Raw genomic sequence first — 19,481 nt, 5'->3', positions numbered from 1 at the left:
CCGTCGTCTGTCTCCGTGTGCCGGCGACCAGTTCAGGGCGTACCCGATGATACCTGGGATCGGTTCCAGCTCCGCCACGACCCTCGTGAGGTTAAGCGGCTCAGGAAAAAAAGGACGACAAACAAAAGCTTTTATTTCTTCAAGAACCTTGGGCCCGATGTTCTCCGTTGTGGGTTTGCGCATTTTCAAGATCCCCCAATTTCACCGGAACGACTTCTGACAGGCCGACCGTTGCGACGCCCGCTTTGCACGTGACCTTTGACCCCGACAGCTCGCGCACAATTCTGCAGCCGGGTCGAATTCCCAGAATTGGACACGGGAATGCCATCAAAGTGCGTTTGGGAAGTACGTCGCACTGGAATTGCGCAATTCACCCCCGTTGCGCCCGTCCAGTGAGACGCGGGCACCTCGTGTCGACCGGGCTGCTTGAAAGGAATGCCGTCAGTGCTTTTGGACGGGTTCCGCCCGCGGATGTGATTTGGAAGGGAAGCCGGCACGCGGCCGGCTGTCGCTCGGCAAGCGGACGGGCGCCATCACTTCGATGGGTTTTACGACTGACGCGGAGATCGAATCTGAATCAAAAATGGCTCCAGATGCAACGGACCATGGCGCCCGCCGCTAAGGTGGCGGCACTCGTGCGCCGCTTTCAGACAAGCTCACGAAAATGCCGCTCAAAGCTCCTGCCAGAAAATGAATTCAGATGGCGATGCCATTTGGTTCTTGGACTTCGACTTACTTCAGCCTCTGGACAGAAAAACGCATACATTTCGGGCAGATATGGAAGGAATTGGCCACATTTGAGGGTGACCCCCACGCCCACAAGTGCGCACGGCAGACCGAATGCACGAGGCCGAGAGGGGAGAAAGATGAGGCCTTCCTTTCCTTTCAAAAAGGGACCGAGGGCCTCGGTGCAGCTGACGACTTGTGACAGCAAAACTTTGGAAGCAAGAAGACAAATATTGGCTCCGAGTTCCGCAAGTGTTGATTTAGTTCAAAGTAAAGCACAAGAGAAAAGAAATGTTTCCTCGATGAACCGACGTGACCCGTTTGACTCCTAATCGTCTCTGGCCGCTGTGGCTGCATTACGCTCGCTCCGTTTGTCATCTTTTCATAATACGCCGAGGCAGACTTGGCTTCCGGGGACATTTTGTACATTTTGCTCTCGGGACAAGAAGAGTCCGACTTTGGCCGACGCCGCCTTCATCAATCAATCAATCAATCAATCACATTGAATGTACGCAACGTGCTTGAAATTTCCACAATCCATAGTTTTTATTCATAATTTAGACTGAAGACAAATCAGACAAACAAAAATGCATCAGATACATTTTGGATCAAAAGGTGTCTGGTTGCAGCCTTTCGACGAAGATAAAAAAAAAAAATAGGATGGAAAAATATGCTGACAATTACTGTGAAGAAAATACATTCAAATGCTTGCATCACATTGATGACAAAAAAAAAAAAAAAAAAAAAATGCAATCACATCACATTTAGCGTCATATTTCAAATGACAATTTCCATTGGTTAGCTCGCGACGAAGAGCCACAGTTTTTTTCTTCTCTTTCCTAAATTAGGTTTGATTTCTTTGTCCCAAAGAAAATTCTGGAATTGATGCTCATAAAGTCCCGCACTGTAATTGGCTCGTGTGAATATGCGGGGTGTGGCTCCATGAGAAGTTATTCATTATCCATCCATTCAACGAGTCATCTGTTTTCTGAGCCGCTTATCCTCACGAGGGTCACGGGAGCGCTGGAGCCTATCCCAGCCGTCAACGGGCAGGAGGCGGGCTACACCCCGGACCGGTCGCCAGCCAATCGCCGGGCACATGGAGACAGACAATCACACCTGGGGGGGGGGGGGGCAATTTCGAGTGTCCAATGAGTGTTGCGTGTTTTTTGGGATGTGGGAGGAAACCGGAGGGCCCACCCGGAGAAAAGCCACGCAGGCACTGGGAGAACATGGCCGACGCTTTACAGCTGAGCCACTGTGCTGCCTTCATTTATTATTATTATGATTCATTCATCTTCTGTGTGGGTCGCGGGCTCCCACCCCAAACTGGTCACCAGCCAATCACACAATAACAATTTGCCGAGTTCTTTTTTTTTTTTTTTTTTCTCGTGTTGCCGAAGAATTCGCCGTTTGGGTTTCGCGCTTCCGAAGTGAACCGACAACTGCAAAATGTCTGGCAAAAGGTTTTTCGCCCAAAGGCTATTTGCAGCCCTAAAAAGGACAAAGGATGGATAAAAGCGTTTTTCTTTTTGTATCAGTACGCGTGGAAAGTTCCATTAAAAGCACGAGAAGAAAGAAGTACGCTCGAAGCGCCTGCACCGACAATCACCAGACGCGAATACACACACGATGCACAAAAAGCGACACTGGCGCGAAGGATTCACGGTGACGACGTGCGCGCGGAGGACGATGCGCGTCATCACGATCGGAGGTATCGCCCTTGTGTGCGGCCGAGCTCGTCGGAATAACGGCAGAGAGACGGCAGTCGCTAAGCGGCGAGCGGGAGGAGGCCCCTCTTGTAGGCCAGCACGACGGCGCACAGCGCGGCGGACGCTCCCGCCATCTTGAGAAGGCCCCCCACCGAGGGCGCATTTCTGTCCCAGAAGCTGCTGGGGAAGGGGCGCGCCGGCACGTCCTGTCGGGATGGAGACGGCGGGCGTCGGCCACCTCTCGTTTGCCTCCGTCACATTTTGCCGAGATTGCGCTCACCTGGGATTCCGGCTCCGTCTGCCAGATCTGGCTGCGGTGGATCTTTCCCATGGTGCACAGAATCTGCAGCACAGTAGAGAGGGCTCATTGCCAGGGTTCTTGATTCATTTTGACTGCTTTGTTGGAGGAAGAAAGCCCAACGACAAGCCTAAGCGTCGATCAAACGCGGCATGTGAGGCCCACGCTACGCTACAAATACCGCACACCTGACTCGAGAGGGGATCCCAAAAGAGGTGCCGATCATATTTCAACAAAACTCAGAAAGTTTGCTTGGTCGGTGGGACACACGAGACGTTGAATTGACCCCTCCGGACAGGGCACTCAACCACGCCTCCCGAAGTGACGTCACGCCGCGTGCGCTGACGTAAGACAAACAATTTGTAAAAAATGGCAAATACAATACAATACATTGTTAACTGAGAGAGACGCCGTGCTTCTGATTTCATTCAATCAGTCACACGGGGCAATGTTATGCTAGCGGAGAACGTCTCATTCATTTATACGAGACGTGGATTGAAAATCAAATACGGGGCATATCTTCGTGCGAACATGTGTCCCGGTTGATATTAGATGGATTGAGTTGACGATGCGGTCTTCCACAAAGTTTGATCCATCGGAGGCATTTTTCGGACCGAGTCTTCGCTTTTGGAAAGGGTACGAATCGAAGTCCCACCGACTCGCCTTTCGGGATACCCGTCGTCACTATTGCGAAGTCCGTGACTACACCTCTTGACCATATTTTTTGTTAAAGAACCCAAATACGCGATGAAACGCTACCAAAAGCTATACTGGACCATGCAATGTTGTCAGAGAAAATGGCGGGAGCAAAAACGGGCTTTGGTCTATGCGGATCTCTGGCCTCTGATTGGTCAGTGACGCGGATTGCGCAACATCCACGGAGGGGTCAATGAAGGCAGGCAGGAAGTCTTCCGATCCCCGGCGATAGCGAGGGAGGGCCGCCGACCTCGTTACGGAGACCGTCGTGCGACGCTAACGAGGTTAGCGCGGTGGCAGGTGCTGCGCGGAAGCCGGCCGACAAAGGACATCCTGTCAATATTTAGGATTCATACCATATCATATCATATTACAGAAAGTCCCTTTACCAAAGCAATATGGGTCCCGGCAAAGCGCCTTGCGCGTTACTTGGAAAGCAAGGAAGGAGAAAATCTTTGGGAATGGAATATTAACGAGGTCTGGATTGCTAGCTAACATGTCGCAGGATTGCACGACACTCTTGTGGAAAAGCACCACGACGAGTATCTCGGTCTCCCGTCGACACGGCGCATCCTGGTTAGCACCAAAAATGACTTCAATGTTTAAAGTGCGGCGTTTCTTTGGACTGCGCAGGTGATGTCGTAAGCCCCGCCCTCTGTTGAGCAAGGCTTCTTCTACTTTTGTGGATATGCCCCCACCCCATTTCGTACAATTTCTCAGGGCACCGCCGCACCGAGCGGGGGTGGCTGATCCGATCGGGACGCCTCCCGTCCCCCGTGAGGACACGCCGGAGGGACCGCGTCTCTCGGCCGGCCTGAGAACGCCCTGGGGATAAACGGCAAAAGACGGGATGGAGTTTCCTCTGCCGGACGGAGGTTTCCTTCTCGGCCAAACGTGGGGCATCCCTCCAAAGCGGTGGCCTCAACATTGTTTGCATTCTGCTTGCCCCGAGAACGAAGGAGAACATCCGCAGGTAATTATTTAGGTACTTTTTTTTTTTTTTTTTACCCTCTCAAATGAGCCTGAGAACTGCCCCCCCCCCCCCCCGATAAAGCTTATATTGGGCTCAGGTTTAGTGGTTTACAATCAATTCCACCCCCCCCGAACAAAACCTCTCTCTGATGGCCCACATTGGGCGTAAAACCTTTGCGAGAACACCGACGTAGGCCATGGGAAACATCGGTCACGGAACGCGTTCTGACCTCTCTGGCCGCTCTCTCGCCAGCCTGGACGGCGCCCTCCATGTAGCCGCTCCACTCGGTGGCGGTCTCGGTCCCGGCGAAGTACAACCTGCCCGCCGGCTCCCGCAGCACCCTGCCGGGACCACGCCGTTTCCGCGTTTTCAAGGCGGCTTTTATAGCCGGCGCCGGCGCCAGTGCGGCTCGGCTCAGCTCACCTTCCGAACTGGGTGAGGATGCCCGGCGGGAAGTAGGCCGTGTAGCACCCTCCCGAGTACTCCTCTTCACACCAGTTCTTCTCCTCGTAGTGGACGGCCTGGAACGCACATTTGACCGAGAAATTGTGCGCGCGCTGATTTCGCGAGAGGGTTTCCCGCTTCAGATGCGGCCGACGGTTTGGATGGCGGACGAAAGCCGCAGTCGGGTCGGCCCGCGCTTTCCCATCAATTTCCTTCCTGGAAATGTGCCCTTCATTTGCAGACACCGGAAGTTAAGCAATTTGTCCCGCGTTGTTATGCGAATTTCTTTCCGTTTTGGCCGGCTTGTGCAACGTGAGGCAGAATTTAGCGCAAAGCTTTTCCCGAGCTTTAAACTCACGTGCAGAGCTTCTTCGGTGCCCAACGCTCTGGAGAAGCTCTCGCAGATCCTCTTGAACCTGAAACCCATTTTGCCACGCCGGTGAAAGCGTGAAGCATCTTTGTCTCGATCTTTTGTCACCGCGGCAACGATACCTCTCTTCTTTGGTCAGGCCGCAGAGCCTCCTGCATTTGCGGGCCAGGATAAATCTGCCGGAGGAAAAGCAGAAACCAGTTCAAAAACCGCACGGGCCCAACTTTTTTTAGTATTATTTTTTTCCTTCTTTGACAAAACCCCTTGCCCGCCTTTCTATTTTTTTTGTTTTTATTTATTTTTTTTTTTAAAAAAGGTACTTTTGGTCAGTTTTGGATTCTTTCTATCGAGTCGGTTTCCGAGCGGGAGTCGGCGGGGCGCCCGGACTGAATTTCGGTTCGGTCCGGCGCGGTCACCCCATTATGGCCGGCACGGAGCCGTCGGGCTTCGTGTCGTCCAGCGTCAGGCCGATGGGCGCCCCCTCCTCCTCGATCACCATGCTGCCGCACAAACCTGGAGAGGAGGAGGAAGAAGAAGAAGAAGAAACAAACGTCAGGAAACACGGCGAGTCGTCCCTCCGTCGTGCTCCTCGCTCACCCTTCTTCCTCCAGAAGTTCTCTTTGTAGTAGACCATGCACTTGATGACCGAGCCCATGGGCACGCGGTGGATCAGCTGGTTCCTCAGGGGGGGCAGCTCGGGGTTGAAGTGCATCTTCAGGTTGAGACCGGGAGGGGTGGCCACGATCACGTACTTGGCCTGAGGAGGGTGCAAAAAAACAAAAACAAATGAAATAAAAAGCCAGCAGATGGCAGCAACACACTTACGAGAAAGCGGCTTACTTCTGCTCTGTGTCTGTGTGTGTGTGTGGGTTACAAAGCAAAGGAAAAATACATAAAAACTGCTTCCAGGATACTTGCGGCTGGCAAAAGGGAGTGAAAGTGCCAGACGCAAGCCAAAAGGTGTCCATGTTCCTTGGAAATGAATCTAGTGACAAAACGTAGCTGAGGAGAAGAAATCAGCCGTTTGGAGAGGGACGCCAAACCCGCGCGGTCGGTGGTCCCGACGGCCGGACACGCGCACTACCGGGTCGCGTACGCCCACGTTTCTCGAGCGCGGGTTTTGCCATCCGCGAGTCCGTGCGTGGCGGCCTACCGAGTAGATCCGCTTGTCCGTGGTCTCCACCAGCACCGCCTCGCCGCTCTGGTCGATCCGGAAGACCGGCGAACGCAGCTTGACCCGGTCGCCGAGTTCTCTGGCCATGCACTCGCTGATCTGACCCGAGCCGCCCACAAACTTCCTCTCCTGCGCGACCCACAAGAAAGAAAGAAAGAAAGAAAGAAGCGCTTACATCGCGCCAGTCGTCAACCGGGAATGTTCTCAAAATAAGTTCAAATATTCATTGCACCACAAATTAAACAACATTGTGGAAGTCAAAATGTCAGCAGAAAATAGTAGTGATATGATAAAATGATCACAATTACACCTACGGTACTTTTTTTAAGGATGCAAACTGCAAGAACTGTAAAGTACTTATCGATACGCGACCGGTCGAGGGCGTGACCCCCGCCCCTCGCCCGGCAGTGGCCAGGACGGCCTCCGGCACGCCCGCAACTGGGGAGCGGCTCGGCGAACGGCCGGGGGCGGGGCATTTATTGGATCCGCACTCGCGTTTTCCCAGGTTGTTGTGCAACTTTATTAGCGCCGCAATGACGAATTTGGCCGACCTTCAGCAGCGAGCCTGAATCCGGAAAAGAACTCAGTACTCTCAGGCCCGAGAGAGAAAAGTCCGACTGGAAGGCTTGGACTAGTTCCAGTAACTTTTTACTTTCCGTTACGCATTTTGAACAGAGAAACGGCGCTGGAAGATGTGCGATGTAAAAATTCTTTTTTAAAGATTTGTATTTTTCAAACTCAAATCAAGCAATCACAATGACATAACTGCAAAAACAATCATATGAGAATCAAGTCCGTCCATCTATGATCCTGTGGGGGGGGGGGGTGGCAAATTTTTGCATAAAACATTACAACAAGCATCAGAAATGAATTCTAATGGGTTTTTTTTTTTGTTGTTTTTTTTTTGCAAGCCCAACTACGTAATGGAAGAGAAGCGCTGGGATTGGCCGCCTGTTGCCAGGCAGAGTTTTGAAAGGACGTAAGAAAACGAGCGTTGGGATTGGGTGTTTGTTGGCGGGCGGGGTTTTTAACGGAACAGAAGCTCCGGGATTGGCCGGCTGCCGGTAAGCGTCGTCGTACCTGCCCTCCGTTGGTGGTGGAGAAGATCCTCATGGTTCCTCCCGACTGCTTGATGTACCACAAGAACCAGAGGGCCGACACCTCGTGGGGTTCGGAGGTCACGTTGACGTTGACGAACAACGTGGCGAAGCGGCGGGCGGCGCTTCACAGACACGGCGGCGCCATTTCATGTTAAAACAGGAAACTTGTTTGGGCTTTTTCCGTTTTGGTTTTCTTTTCCTTTTTCTTTGGAGTACTCATTCCGAAAGACAAAACTGACGTGAAGCCAGCGGACTCGCGTTCAGCTTTGTAACGATAAAGATGTTTTTTGTTTCCAGATTTACTGTGATTAAGATTTGGTAAGGTAACGAGTGACAAATTCAGGATTTACCCTTCGCAGCGGTTAACTTTGTCCATCTTAAGACAGTTAAGAATGTTCACGTGATATCTGCACCGGTTCATTTCTTTCCACATTTGAAAGACGCGTTTTTGTTTTTGAATTCGGCTTTTCGTGATGGTTGTCACGTCTCGAGCGCTAAAACTTTGTCGGCGGCGTCACCTGGTCCAGCAAAGCTTCTCAATCAGCTGCTTCATGCTCATCTTGTCCCACTCCTCGGCGTGGGGGGCTTTCCAGGGGGCGTCTCTGGGGATCTGAACGCAAAAGCAGAACGCCGGGCGTCGGACCGACAACTCGAGACCGCAGAAGACCGGCGTTCACCTCTGAGCCCATCTGGTCCAAGGTCCTGAAGAGATTGTTGAAGTCCAAGTTGACGACGGGGTTCCACGTGGGCGGGAACGACGCTTTGAAGGTGGAAGACTTTCCCTAAAGGACACGGCGCACAGATGACTTTGGGATTTATTCTCGTACGGCTTCGTGTTACCCGTCGGTGACGGCGAGCAAACCGTCACTCGGCCCGCCGGACCAAATTTTCCCGAGCGGCCGCGCCGTTCGGAACGCCGTCGCGATCTAATCTGCTCGAGGCAACCATTCTGGCTTGGGAGAAATTCCAGAATTTAGGGTACGCCTGCTACCCAGCGGGTGGAGGCCTTCATTTATGCAACGATCCTTTGAAAATAAGAGTGGGGGATGCGTGATGTCAGCGCGCGCAAGTGCGTCAAGTTAGCGCGCGCAGCTTCAACTTCAAGCACCGTCACAAAGTGCACTTCGGCACCGGACTTTGTCCGCTCTTGCGCACGACGCGCTGGTTTGATCATTGATTGTCTGGACGGCACGGAAAGGCGGCGCCGGCCGGTTTGAACGGCAGCTCGCGTGCTTCCCCGAGCTGCCCCCGGACACGGCCCCCCCGCCTTCCATTGCGTTCACAGACGGCGAGCTTCGCACGCGCCAATTTGCGCAACCGCCACCGGTCCGTTTTCCGCTCACGACCGTCAGAAACGTTGGACTTGATCTTTTGCATCAGGGCCGGGGACTCTTTTTCCTACCGAGGGCTCAAATAGTGCCACAGAAGTTAAGACTAAGATGAAATATGTGAATTCAAAAAGAAAGATTTTGGAATTTTAGGAGTCCGAGTAACCCCTGCACCGAAGTTGCGGCAAACAACAAAATGTATGATATGATATGTTTGTATGGTTGATGGTGCAGCGGGACAGATCACATATCAAATATTTTGCTATAATTGCTCAAATTTTCAGGAACGTTAGGGAAAGATTTAGATGAGCTGTGGAACGCGTCCAAGTTGACTTTCTGACGACTTTTACGTGCTGCTCTTCTTCAACGGCTCGACCTTTGACCTCTTCCTCATCGCCATTTTGATTCAAAGTTCACTGAAGCCAAGTTCATCGCACTTGTTCATGCTTCCTTTTTTTTCTCCCCTCCCCAAAAATGCAAGTCAGGCATTTGCAAACTTTTCATTGCCTTTTTTCGGAAACGTGACTTTTTTTCTTTTGATGCGAAAAATGGAAAAGTTTCTTTTTTTTTTCCTGATCAGAAAGTAGAAAAAAAAAAATCAGGAAGAGAGCTGATAACGAACTCAACAGCTCGAAATATTGGCTAGCCTTGCAACTTAGCAACCACTTTTTTTGCATTTTAGCGGGATTTATCCTCTGTTATTTCCCGACAAACTTTTTGCGCTGAGACCAAAGCGATAAATGCGCTACTTGTGACATCATAAGGCAGCACGCAAAGGTGACTTGACGTCGACAAAAATAGCGCTTTTCCACAACATCTCTGGGCGAGACGAAACCTTCCGGGCGCGGCAACGTGACTGTTTGGCTTTCGGGTCGAAAAAGCGTTGCGAGCGAGACGTCTAGCGTGACGCTCGGCGGTGTCGGGAACAGCCAAGGGAAATAAAGGCCAGCTTTTTTTTGTGCGTTTATTTAGGCAAGGAGGCGACACCACGCCCAGGGAGGAAGCGCCCCCCCCCTCCCCCCTCCCCTCAAGCACAATGTCGTTGGGAGCTTTTCATCGCTAATCAAATATGTCAACAGCATATTAGTTTTTTGACATCCCGCCACCGCTTTTGGGTGGCCCAAACGGCCGACCTTGGGCCAGGTGGTTGGCTGCCAGCCACGAGGCGAGGATTCTTTTTTTTTTTAGTAGTCTTGGTGTTGACTTGGTCTCGGTTCCCGAAAGTCTCGTTCCCGGCGCAATGCCGACGTTAGGCGGTAACGTCCGGCGTCGCGCGTGACTCCGCCACGTGACGGCTAACCCCCGAGTGCATTTTATTGGCCGTTGTTAACGATTTCCCTGCGCAGCGTTAAAGACCATCTTGGTTTTTGTCTTTAACGAGCGCAATCAGACTTACGATCGCTACTCAAAGTCCACGTTTCTGTTGTCGGGAGTCAAGTAACGCAAAAGTCCTTTTTTATGTGGGGGTTTTTTTTTTTTTTTTTTTTTTTTTTGTAAAGATTGCCCAAGAGCTCTTGAATAAAGGACGTCCGATTCGGCCACTCTTTGCGGGAAGATGATCAAAAGAAGAAATGAACGATTGAAGACGACGTGGCAATAAAAAGCAGAGCGGCATTCAATCATCTGACGCCGTTGGAGCGATTGCCTTTGCAACTATAACGAGGTGATAAAGTATCCGATAAAACGTCTCCTGGCCAACGAGAGGCGCGAACGAGCGCGGCGACGACGGCCGCGGGCCGCAGAAGCTCGCCGATGAGGAACGCCGGCGCCGGCCTTTCGGACCGCGGTCCGCCCGGGGAAAGCCGATTAGCGGAGCGCCCGCCGCCGCGACGTAAAGGCCGCGCGCACGTGCCCAGTCGCTACCCGTCCGCCGAGTTTCCCCGGCGGCGGCGAGGCAGAATAGTCGGCCTCGTCCTCCAAGTCTCGGTCTAGGTTTCAGGATTCAGTGAACTGGACCCTTGTCGCGTACATCCAGATACGAGATAAGGTGCGTCGGAGTCGGTCACGTGACTGGGAAAATCGAATCACGCGGAGGAAGAAAACGGCGGTGGGCCCGTCTCCCGACGAGATACGGAAGAAAAGCAAAGAAAGATGGCATCGCTCTTCTCTGAGTGCTTTGAGAAATCCTTTGAGAGCCCAGAAGAGGACTGTAACTGCATCAAAGCCCCCAGGCAGAGATGGGCATCAGCACATACTCCGGTCCGGCAGAGTACACGTGGGGCCGCTTCTGCTTCTGCTTCTGCGCAAAATCTTTTGGGGAGGCCTCGCGGGAGCCCCCAAGCCGTTCCCGTTACTTCCCGAGGGTTGTACGGTACGGCCGCAGAGCCCCAAAATGTTGCCGAAATAACGGTACGTACGGCATCAAATGCAAAATTACCAGCGAGGACGTTTTGGAGCGGAATCCCGCAGGGAAATGTTTTCGGTCCATCCACCCCTTTTCTAAAAGGTTCTTGTAGAGAGGGCGGCATTGACAGCGTTAAAACCACCGCAGGGAAATGTTTTCGGTCCATCCACCCCTTTTCTAAAAGGTTCTTGTAGAGAGGGCGGCATTGACAGCGTTAAAACCACCGCAGGGAAATGTTTTCGGTCCATCCACCCCTTTTCTAAAAGGTTCTTGTAGAGAGGGCGGCATTGACAGCGTTAAAACCACAGCGGCGCTTTTGCCTGAAAGTTGTGACCTTCCTAATACCGTGTGTAGCCTGCAAGTGTCATCCCGGTACAGATGCTCGACCGGCTGGCTCTATTCCATCTCGGGACCTTGGCCAAAATCGTGCAGATGCAAAGGCAATTCGCTAATGGGCCAGAATTGCGACGGCGTGAGACTTGCCGACGGGCTCGCGAGCCGCAACGAGCGACAAAAGATCTCGGGGATGAGAAAGACGTCGGCGCGCTCACGTCCACGTAATGCACCAGCCGCTCCTGCTCGTTGACTTTGTACGTCTGGATGCCGTACTGCTTAGCCAGTCGGAGGATGCGATTCTGCGTGGGCCCCACGTAAGCCCCGCCCAGGTCCACCCATTTGGTCTCCTTATTCTGAAATCAAACAGAACACGCGCACGTACATGTCTGAGCGTTTCCACAATTTCAACATTTGCGCATCATTGTTAGCAGCTAAGTGCTGCTAAGCTAACGCTTTCGTCGACATTTTCTATCGTTGAGGAATCCTGCACGGAAGTAGCTCATCGTGCGCGTTTGCGACAAAGCCGCTTGCAGGTGCTTACCCGGGCGGTGAAGGTTCGACCGCCGACTCTGTCGCGGGCCTCCAAGACGACCGGGCTCAGTCCGACCTCCAGCAGCAGCTTGGCCGCGCTCAATCCTGAACAACCACACACACAAAAAAAAAAAAAGGAAAAGATGATGTCAAAATCGACCAACGTCTTGCTTGGTTTGCCGTCAAGCGCAAAGCGTGACAGAGGGCTTGGCTGGATTTGAAAAAAGCTCGAGACTGCAGAAAAGGTTGAAAGGCGAGGGACAAGGTTTGGAAGTCTTCTTGGAAAGTTTCTTCTTTTGCCATTGACAGACGGTAGAGTCGGAACAACTCATCGGCTGGCGTACGTGTTGTTGTTTTTTTTCCACTCCGAGGTTTATTTTTAGGGGCCCGAATAGCGCCCCGTCCTCAAATCCAAATCGGTACGGCCTCGTTTACATCGTGTAAGTAGGAAGCGCTTTCTGCCGACGAGCAAACTTTTCATTTTCATTCTGCATCACAGCGGATCGTCCGTCCAACCCGAGAATCGAGAACGGGACGGTCCCGATGTCAAAGGTCATCCTTTGCCAAGCGCACGCTGTCGGACAAACGCGATTGCATCATGTCGTTTTCTCTTCGGTTGGCGTCAGGCCGGAAGTGACGTCACAATACGTGGGGCGGCGCATTCATTCGAGCGTCCTCCTTTCCTCGTCGGTCCCGCCCTTCTGGCCTCGCGTGCGACCGACGGGCTCCTTTGCTGCCGTCCCCTTTCTTGTTTTGAACACGCGTTGCTCTCATAACAACGGGATTAAAAAAAAAAAAAAAAAAAAAGAAGAGGAGGATTAGCAGACTCCTATTCCCCCTGGAAAGTCGGCGGCGTCGTCACACGGCAAGAGATGGCGTGACGGGAGGAAAAAAAAAAGGGGCCGGCGTTCGCCCTCTGACCTCGGCGGACTCTTGATCTGTTCTTGCCGGCTGACTCGTGACTCTTCCGGGGAGCAGAATGTCTCTCGTTCTTTGTTGGGGATGTCGTAGCAGGGCGGCACCGACTGCCGGGGAAAAACTTCTTGTCCGTTGTTACGCACTTGGCAAATAAATTTGATTCACGCAAAGAAGAGAAGACGAATAAGCCGAAAAATCCACAAGCGCGAGTTTGGACGCTGAAGTGGCGCACGCAAACTTCCATGAATGGAAGTAATGGCAGTTAGCAGGAAGCTCAGCTCTGGGAAACTCAAATTAGAGCCGAGGAAAAGTTACTTGACATCGTTGCCACGAGCACATTTCGCACAATCATTTCAGCACCGACAGCGGACGCGGACAAACTTCCGTCGAATGGAGGCCGAAACCTGCGAGAGAGACGAGCAGAGTCCAGTCGGCAGTCGCCCAAGAAGCGCTTCAATTGTTCCGCCGGGTCCTGGAACAAAAACTCTTCAGCTCCCCTCGCAAAAAAAGTGAAAAAGGAATTTTTGCCGTTCTCTATTCCATTGGTTGGTCTGTCTGGATTTCAAAAGTGTGTCCGAAAGCCAAAAGCCCAAAACCAAAAGGCAGAAGGCAAAAGGCAAAAACCAAAAGGCCAAAACCAAAAGGCAAAAGCCCAAAACCAAAAGGCCAAAAGGCAAAAGGCAAAAACCAAAAGCCCAAAAGGCAGAAGGCAAAAGCCCAAAACCAAAAGGCAAAAGCCCAAAACCAAAAGGCAAAAGCCCAAAACCAAAAGGCAAAAGCCCAAAACCAAAAGGCAAAAACCAAAAGGCAGAAGGCAAAAGCCCAAAACCAAAAGGCAAAAACCAAAAGGCCAAAACCAAAAGGCAGAAGGCAAAAGCCCAAAACCAAAAGGCAAAAACCAAAAGGCCAAAACCAAAAGGCAAAAACCAAAAGCCCAAAAGGCAGAAGGCAAAAGCCTTTTATCCGTACAATGTTTTCCCTTCCTGCCCGCTTCCCAATCCGACAAATCCCCGCTGAGCCGGGAAAGGTTCTTGCGACTTCAAAGGCGGTCCGGGCCGCACTCGAGCAACTTCAGCCGGCGGCCGTCGCTATCCGATTGCTGCAATTACCTGCTCCGCGTGGGAAAGGTCGCCGTCCGTCTTCGGAAACAAAGAGCATCTATCAGTCTGCGCCGCCGCTTGTTTACGCCGGCGGCCATCGGGCGGGCGAAGGAAGTGGAATTTGCTTTGATAAGAGAGCTTGTTTGCTTCCATTACGAAGCCGCGATTGGTCCTCGGAGCTACTTTTGCCTCTCTGGCCGGCAAAGAGCAAAAGCGGCAAAGTGACACAAACGCTCGTCGGGGTGGGCCGCGCAAGGCGGGCGGTCGGGCGCCTCCTTTCTGGCGCCCTTTCCAGTTGTCGTCAGCTACGAGATTTGTTTGCTACAATTATTTGGATTGATTGAGCGACCGTAAACGGAACCCTCGCCGTCTACGCCGTGGACCATAAAACTTGCTCGCGTGTGGCAAAGGAGAGCCTCGGTCAACCGAGTCCGGAGCTGCTGTCGGCGCCAGCTCACGTCCGGACTCTCGCACAGAAACACTTTGTCGCGCCTCTTAAAGGCACAAACGTGTACGCAGACACTGGCGTGGCTTCATTCCGTACATGACACACTCGCAAATGTTTGCTGTTTTGATAAGTACATCTAAAGTATCACGCGACCCACAAAAGATGACCGTTAAAAATGATTTTATTGCGAGCAATTCCAAAGTGCAAATGCGGCGCATTGGAGGCACACTGGCCATCAAATACAAACTAAAGCGTGGAGCACTAAATACACTGTCCAGATGCTGCGTACGCGGTCATGTTATTGTTATGGGGGGGAGGGGGGGGGGGAGGAATCCCTTCCAAATATTTTGCCAAGCCTGACCGAGACGAATCCCGACGACACGGCTCCGAGTATTCACGCTGTGCCTAATATTGTGAAATCTCCCCCACCAGCACCCGCGGCGCCGCTTGACCCAATTTGCTTGCATCTGACTGTTGACCGTGCGTGTGCGTGTGTGTGTACTATATGAATATTTGTGCCTTTTCAGACTGCTCATTGTTTTGCTAAGGTGACGTATGTAAGGATTGAAATTGCCCCCCCCCCCCCCCCCCCCGTGCAAGTTCAAAGTGAAGCCCACAACGCCTTCTCACGCTCAGCTTGTGGGGGGGGGGGGGAACATGCGGTTGCCTGGGCAACAGCAGCAAATCCTAACGGTTAAGATGGAGTCAACGTTTCCCGCCGTTTGCGCTTTGGACTTCACGACAACGACGCGTTTGGCCTTTTAAGGGGGCGAGAGAAGGAAGGTGGCACACGATGGCCTTCCCGCTCCGTCTTGTGGAGGTTTTACCGCTTTTGTTCTTTTCTGCTCTCGGCAGTCCAAACCTTTGACAACAACTTTAGGGAAAGTCGAACGAGCGAGCAACGTGAAAGGAAGGTTCTTTCGTTATTACGCCGCTCGAAATCCGCACGTCGGTCGTGACCTGGAAACGCCCGGTGCCGTCGAGGACCTCGGAGAACGTTCGCCGCCTGTCCGTGACCCGCTTTCGGACCCCGGGCCACGTCTGAAGGCGCACAGCGGTTACGGGCGGCTCGGGGCAGCCCAACGACCGATCGACAAATCCGCACCATTTTGAGGATGGGCCATCCTCGGTCCGGACGGATTTCCGAGTCGGCGGGCGTACGGATCCGTCTTCTCCTCAGGCGTGCCGGCGACCCATCTTTGGGCGACGTGGGGGGTTGGGCGGTCACACCCAATTCTGCGTCGGTTGTCAGTTACCCGACCGTGCACGTTTTTGGGACCTCGGAGGAAATCAGAGTACCCGCCCGGAAAAAAAGCCACGTAGTCACGGAGGCCGGCCGGCCGGCCGGCCGCTGAATCAATTTCAGTAATTGCCACTTTTCTCCCAATCGATGACGGAAAAGCAAACGTAAACGACGCGCTAAGTGAGGGGCGGGCCGCTTGGCAGCGATCCATTGGAATCGGGCCCGGTTCTCACGTCGGCGGCGGCCGATAAATGTCGACGGGCGCGTCTGCCGCGGACCGCCACTAACGTCTCGCAGTGCACCACTTGCACAAGCGACTCATCCGCAAGACCTGAGACGCGCGATGGACCTGGTCTCGGGTGACCGCGCACCTGCATCCACATTCCTTGAAGTCCTGGCGCCCTTTGCACCGGACTTTTGCTCTTTTAGGCACTCGAAGTGGGGAAAAAAAAAAAAAAAAAAAAAACTTCCTTCAAGTATTCAATCCTTCCCACGGCTAAATTCCCTTTCGGGGAAATTGTCTCGCGCTGCCGCTTCCCAAGTTTTGGGGCACATTCCGCTGATGTCGCAAAATACAAAAAGAAATCATCAAATGCTCATCTTGACACAAGGGAAATGCTACGAAATGAACAGATTAAGGGTCACTCGGAGGTGTGAGGACCCAGTTTTACGGAACCAAAAGAATGTGGGGGTGGGGGATGCTTGAGACCGCCCCCCCCCCCTCCGACTTCCTGCCAGCGCTCTGACTCCACCTGATTTGATTTCCTTCTGCTGACACAAAGCAGGAAGCGGCAGGAAGCGGCGGTTCCTCCTTCTGTGCTGCTCGACCGCCTCGCAATGCTTTTCGAGGCGAGTGGCTTTTCATGTCTGAAGAGTGGATTTCGCCCGTTGTGGTACGCCGGCAGTTCCCGTTACCGGAGACAAAATCCCCCCCCCCCATCTTTGTCGTGAGAAGGCTCGAATGTTGCCTGGTAAAAGTCAGCCGGCCCCCGAGGCGGCAAAAAAAAAGGACAATTGCATTTCAAGCGCGGCAGGAAACGCTCATCGATCGGCGTAAACGAACGACGTCGTTACGAGGGCCGAGCGGCCTCACCTGACGAGCCGGCGTCTCCCGCGCTTGTCGCGCCGAAATTGGAAGCGACGCCGCTGGAAAATGGATTTTGTGAAATGCCTGCGCCAGCCCCAAAAAAAAAAAAAAAAAAAAAGAAATGATCACCCGCCTTTGGCCTTTCAACATCCTCCAGGACTGAATGTCGCCGCATTCATCAATTAAATGGCCAAAAGGGGAAGTAGACAAGAAGAACGTGCAACGACGGTCACTCGGTAGAATCGGGCAAATTTCAACTCGGTTGCCAGCCAGAACAGCAGCACCTACTGAGACGCGACGATCCCGCCGAGGATACGCAAAACCATCTCTGCGCAAGCACAGTTAAGTGCTACATATTTAACTTCAAAATATTTGAATTATTGAAGAACAGCAAACACGTATTAAAGCCAACTGAGGAATAATAATAAAAAAAAAAATCTATTGAAGCTGTGCTTGCAATAGGATTACAATGAATATGAAGATCCGCTCAACACCTAGGCCTACTACACTGCTGTACCGCCGATTACAGTGGCAGTCGGAGAGCAAAGTGCTTGTGAAGTTTTCCTTCATCTCGAAAGTTCCAGCAGTTTACAACCTCATTGGGAATGGGAAGGGGGCCGGGGGGGGGGGGGGGGCTGCAAGTGTTGCTGAAGCCCCCATTGTTCAATATCAAAGAAATAGGATGCAAATTTCAGCAAATGCAAAAGGCGGAAGCAATCAAATATTGCAACCCAAACTGCTGTCAATGTGCTTCCGACGGATTCATTTGCAACGCGCCGCTCTTTTGGAAAAAAAAAAAAAAAATGGCGAGATTGGGCTGCAATTAATCAGCGAGCCGAAGGACGGAACCGTCCGGCCCACCTCCTCCTTCTCCTTCTCCTTCTCCTTCCTTTCCTTTTCCTTTTCCTGCCGCTCTTATGTAACGCAAAGTCTGCCGGCCGCGCGGATGATTAGCTCGCACTCAACAGGCTGCCGCCGCCGCCGCCGCCGCCGCCGCCGCCGCTCGTCATGGACAACAAAATAGAGGAAGAACTGGAAGCCCGTCTTGTCCCGTCCGTCCCGTCCGTCCCTCCCCAGGCGGGCCGCAACAGTTGTCGCTCACCTGAGATCCCTCCGCCGACCACGATCACGTCGTAGGTGCCGCCGGGCGCCGCCATCGCCGCTCGATGCTTTCCCGTCGTCTGCTGGGCCGGCCGATGGCGGGCAGGGGCGCATCTGGATTAGAAAAGGGACGTGGGCGGGGGCTGCGTGGCCCCCGAGGACTCCGCCCCCCAGGCCGGCCTGGGGAAAACAACAACAACAACAACAAAAAAAAAACATCTTGGACACTTTTCTCATCATTTCAAAGATGAAATAGAAACAGAAATCGCCAAATCAACCCCGATAGTGATCTTTTTTTTCCCACAGAAAATAATAAAGATCAAAACGATGATTGATCGAGTTGCCACGTAGGAAACGTGCGACAGAAATAAGATCGCCTTATCAAGGGCTGAAAGGAATCCCCCCAAAAATTACTCCAATGTTGGTACTGAAGTCAGGTTGAGCTTGGCTCGCTCGCCGCGGCAGAAGCTTTGGAGTAGTCTCGAGCGCCCCCGCGTGGTGCCAGGCGCGGCGCCTTTTGCGACTCCAACGAGCCCAAAAGCGCCACAAAAATACAAATATCACATCGCGTGTCGTCCGCGCTCGGAAATGCAAAAGAAAAAAAAAAAAAAAAAAAAAAGTCACAGAAGAGCATCTTTTCGCACGCTTTCCGAAATGGACGCGTGAAAGCGCCGTTAAAATGATCCAAGGCCAAGCTTCCGCGCACTTTCAAGATGATTATCATCTATTATTGATGTCAGCATTTCAAGGCTGAAAGGATTTACTTGTAGTTTACGGATTAATTCTAATGGCGTCACGTGCGGCGCAAAGAGCACCGCCGGCCGCCACTTTTGGCGAGTCGCCGCGATTCCAAATCGGCTCGGCCGGTCGACGCCGTCGCCGACGTGCCGGACGGCCAAACGCGCACAAAAATCAAAATAATGAAACAAGAAAAGTGATCTGGGCCGATACAGCGTCCGCCATCTTGGATGCCGTACGCGGTGTTTTGCAATCGTACTCGTTCGACGTCGACGACGACATTTTGAGTCTGCGGCTAGCAAGCGCAGCGTGGAGAGTCTCTGTCGACAAAACGCACGGGTGGATTCGTCTCTTCAAATATTCTGTGGTTCAATCTTGAACGTATTTTGATATGGATTTACAATACTGTCAAACGCATTTTGGTCAAGGGCCGCATTGTATTTGGGGCTTCCCTCGGAGGGCCGTGACGAGTGGGAAACTTTATGAAAAAAAAAAACAAAAAAAAAAAAAAGTGGAGAGCGCCTCTCAGGACTGCCCGGAGGCCTCGCACCTCCGGCTGGCTGGCGTTGAACTCGCACGTGACCCTCGGACACCCGCGGAAGGCCGCAAAGGGTCTTCACGCCGCGGGGCGGACGACGATTACGCCGACGACACTCGGGGCGCAAAACAACACCGCGATTAGCGAAAGGCGAGCGTCAACAATGGTTCCGCCGAGGCGCTCCACACGCATTTCTGTCAGCCTCAATTTAAAGCTGCAAGTCACCATTTTTGGCTCCATTTCATATCCACTGCGGTGCAGTTTTGTGACAAAAGC

General features: G+C 52.6%; 1 protein-coding gene across 1 annotated transcript; it reads right to left on the bottom strand.

Moving 5' to 3' along the window:
- Positions 1-1,233: 1,233 nt before the first annotated feature.
- Positions 1,234-18,090, bottom strand: mao (monoamine oxidase). Its single transcript, XM_061822695.1, has 15 exons — positions 17,931-18,090; positions 12,043-12,137; positions 11,717-11,854; positions 8,171-8,275; positions 8,012-8,103; positions 7,474-7,615; positions 6,373-6,522; positions 5,817-5,976; positions 5,636-5,732; positions 5,342-5,395; positions 5,208-5,265; positions 4,829-4,926; positions 4,635-4,746; positions 2,719-2,781; positions 1,234-2,644 (listed from the first exon to the last, which is right to left on the bottom strand). The coding sequence occupies exons 1-15, from the start codon at positions 17,983-17,985 to the stop codon at positions 2,498-2,500; spliced, it is 1,566 nt and encodes a 521-aa protein (XP_061678679.1). The 5' UTR covers positions 17,986-18,090; the 3' UTR covers positions 1,234-2,497.
- Positions 18,091-19,481: the final 1,391 nt, after the last annotated feature.

Source organism: Syngnathoides biaculeatus, chromosome 6 (genome assembly GCF_019802595.1).
Source record: "Syngnathoides biaculeatus isolate LvHL_M chromosome 6, ASM1980259v1, whole genome shotgun sequence".
Lineage (NCBI taxonomy): Eukaryota > Metazoa > Chordata > Actinopteri > Syngnathiformes > Syngnathidae > Syngnathoides > Syngnathoides biaculeatus.
This window is presented reverse-complemented; position numbering and strand designations above follow the sequence as displayed.

What these genes read in the sequence shown, in the direction of transcription:
- mao (XM_061822695.1), bottom strand. Translation starts at nt 17,985, where the DNA reads ATGGCGGCGCCCGGCGGCACCTACGACGTGATCGTGGTCGGCGGAGGG. An exon ending in GAACTTCTGGAGGAAGAAGG is followed by an intron (nt 5,733 to 5,816) that starts GTGAGCGAGGAG and finishes CCTCCTCTCCAG; the next exon opens with GTTTGTGCGGCAGCATGGTG. An exon ending in ATCCTCACCCAGTTCGGAAG is followed by an intron (nt 4,747 to 4,828) that starts GTGAGCTGAGCC and finishes TGGTCCCGGCAG; the next exon opens with GGTGCTGCGGGAGCCGGCGG.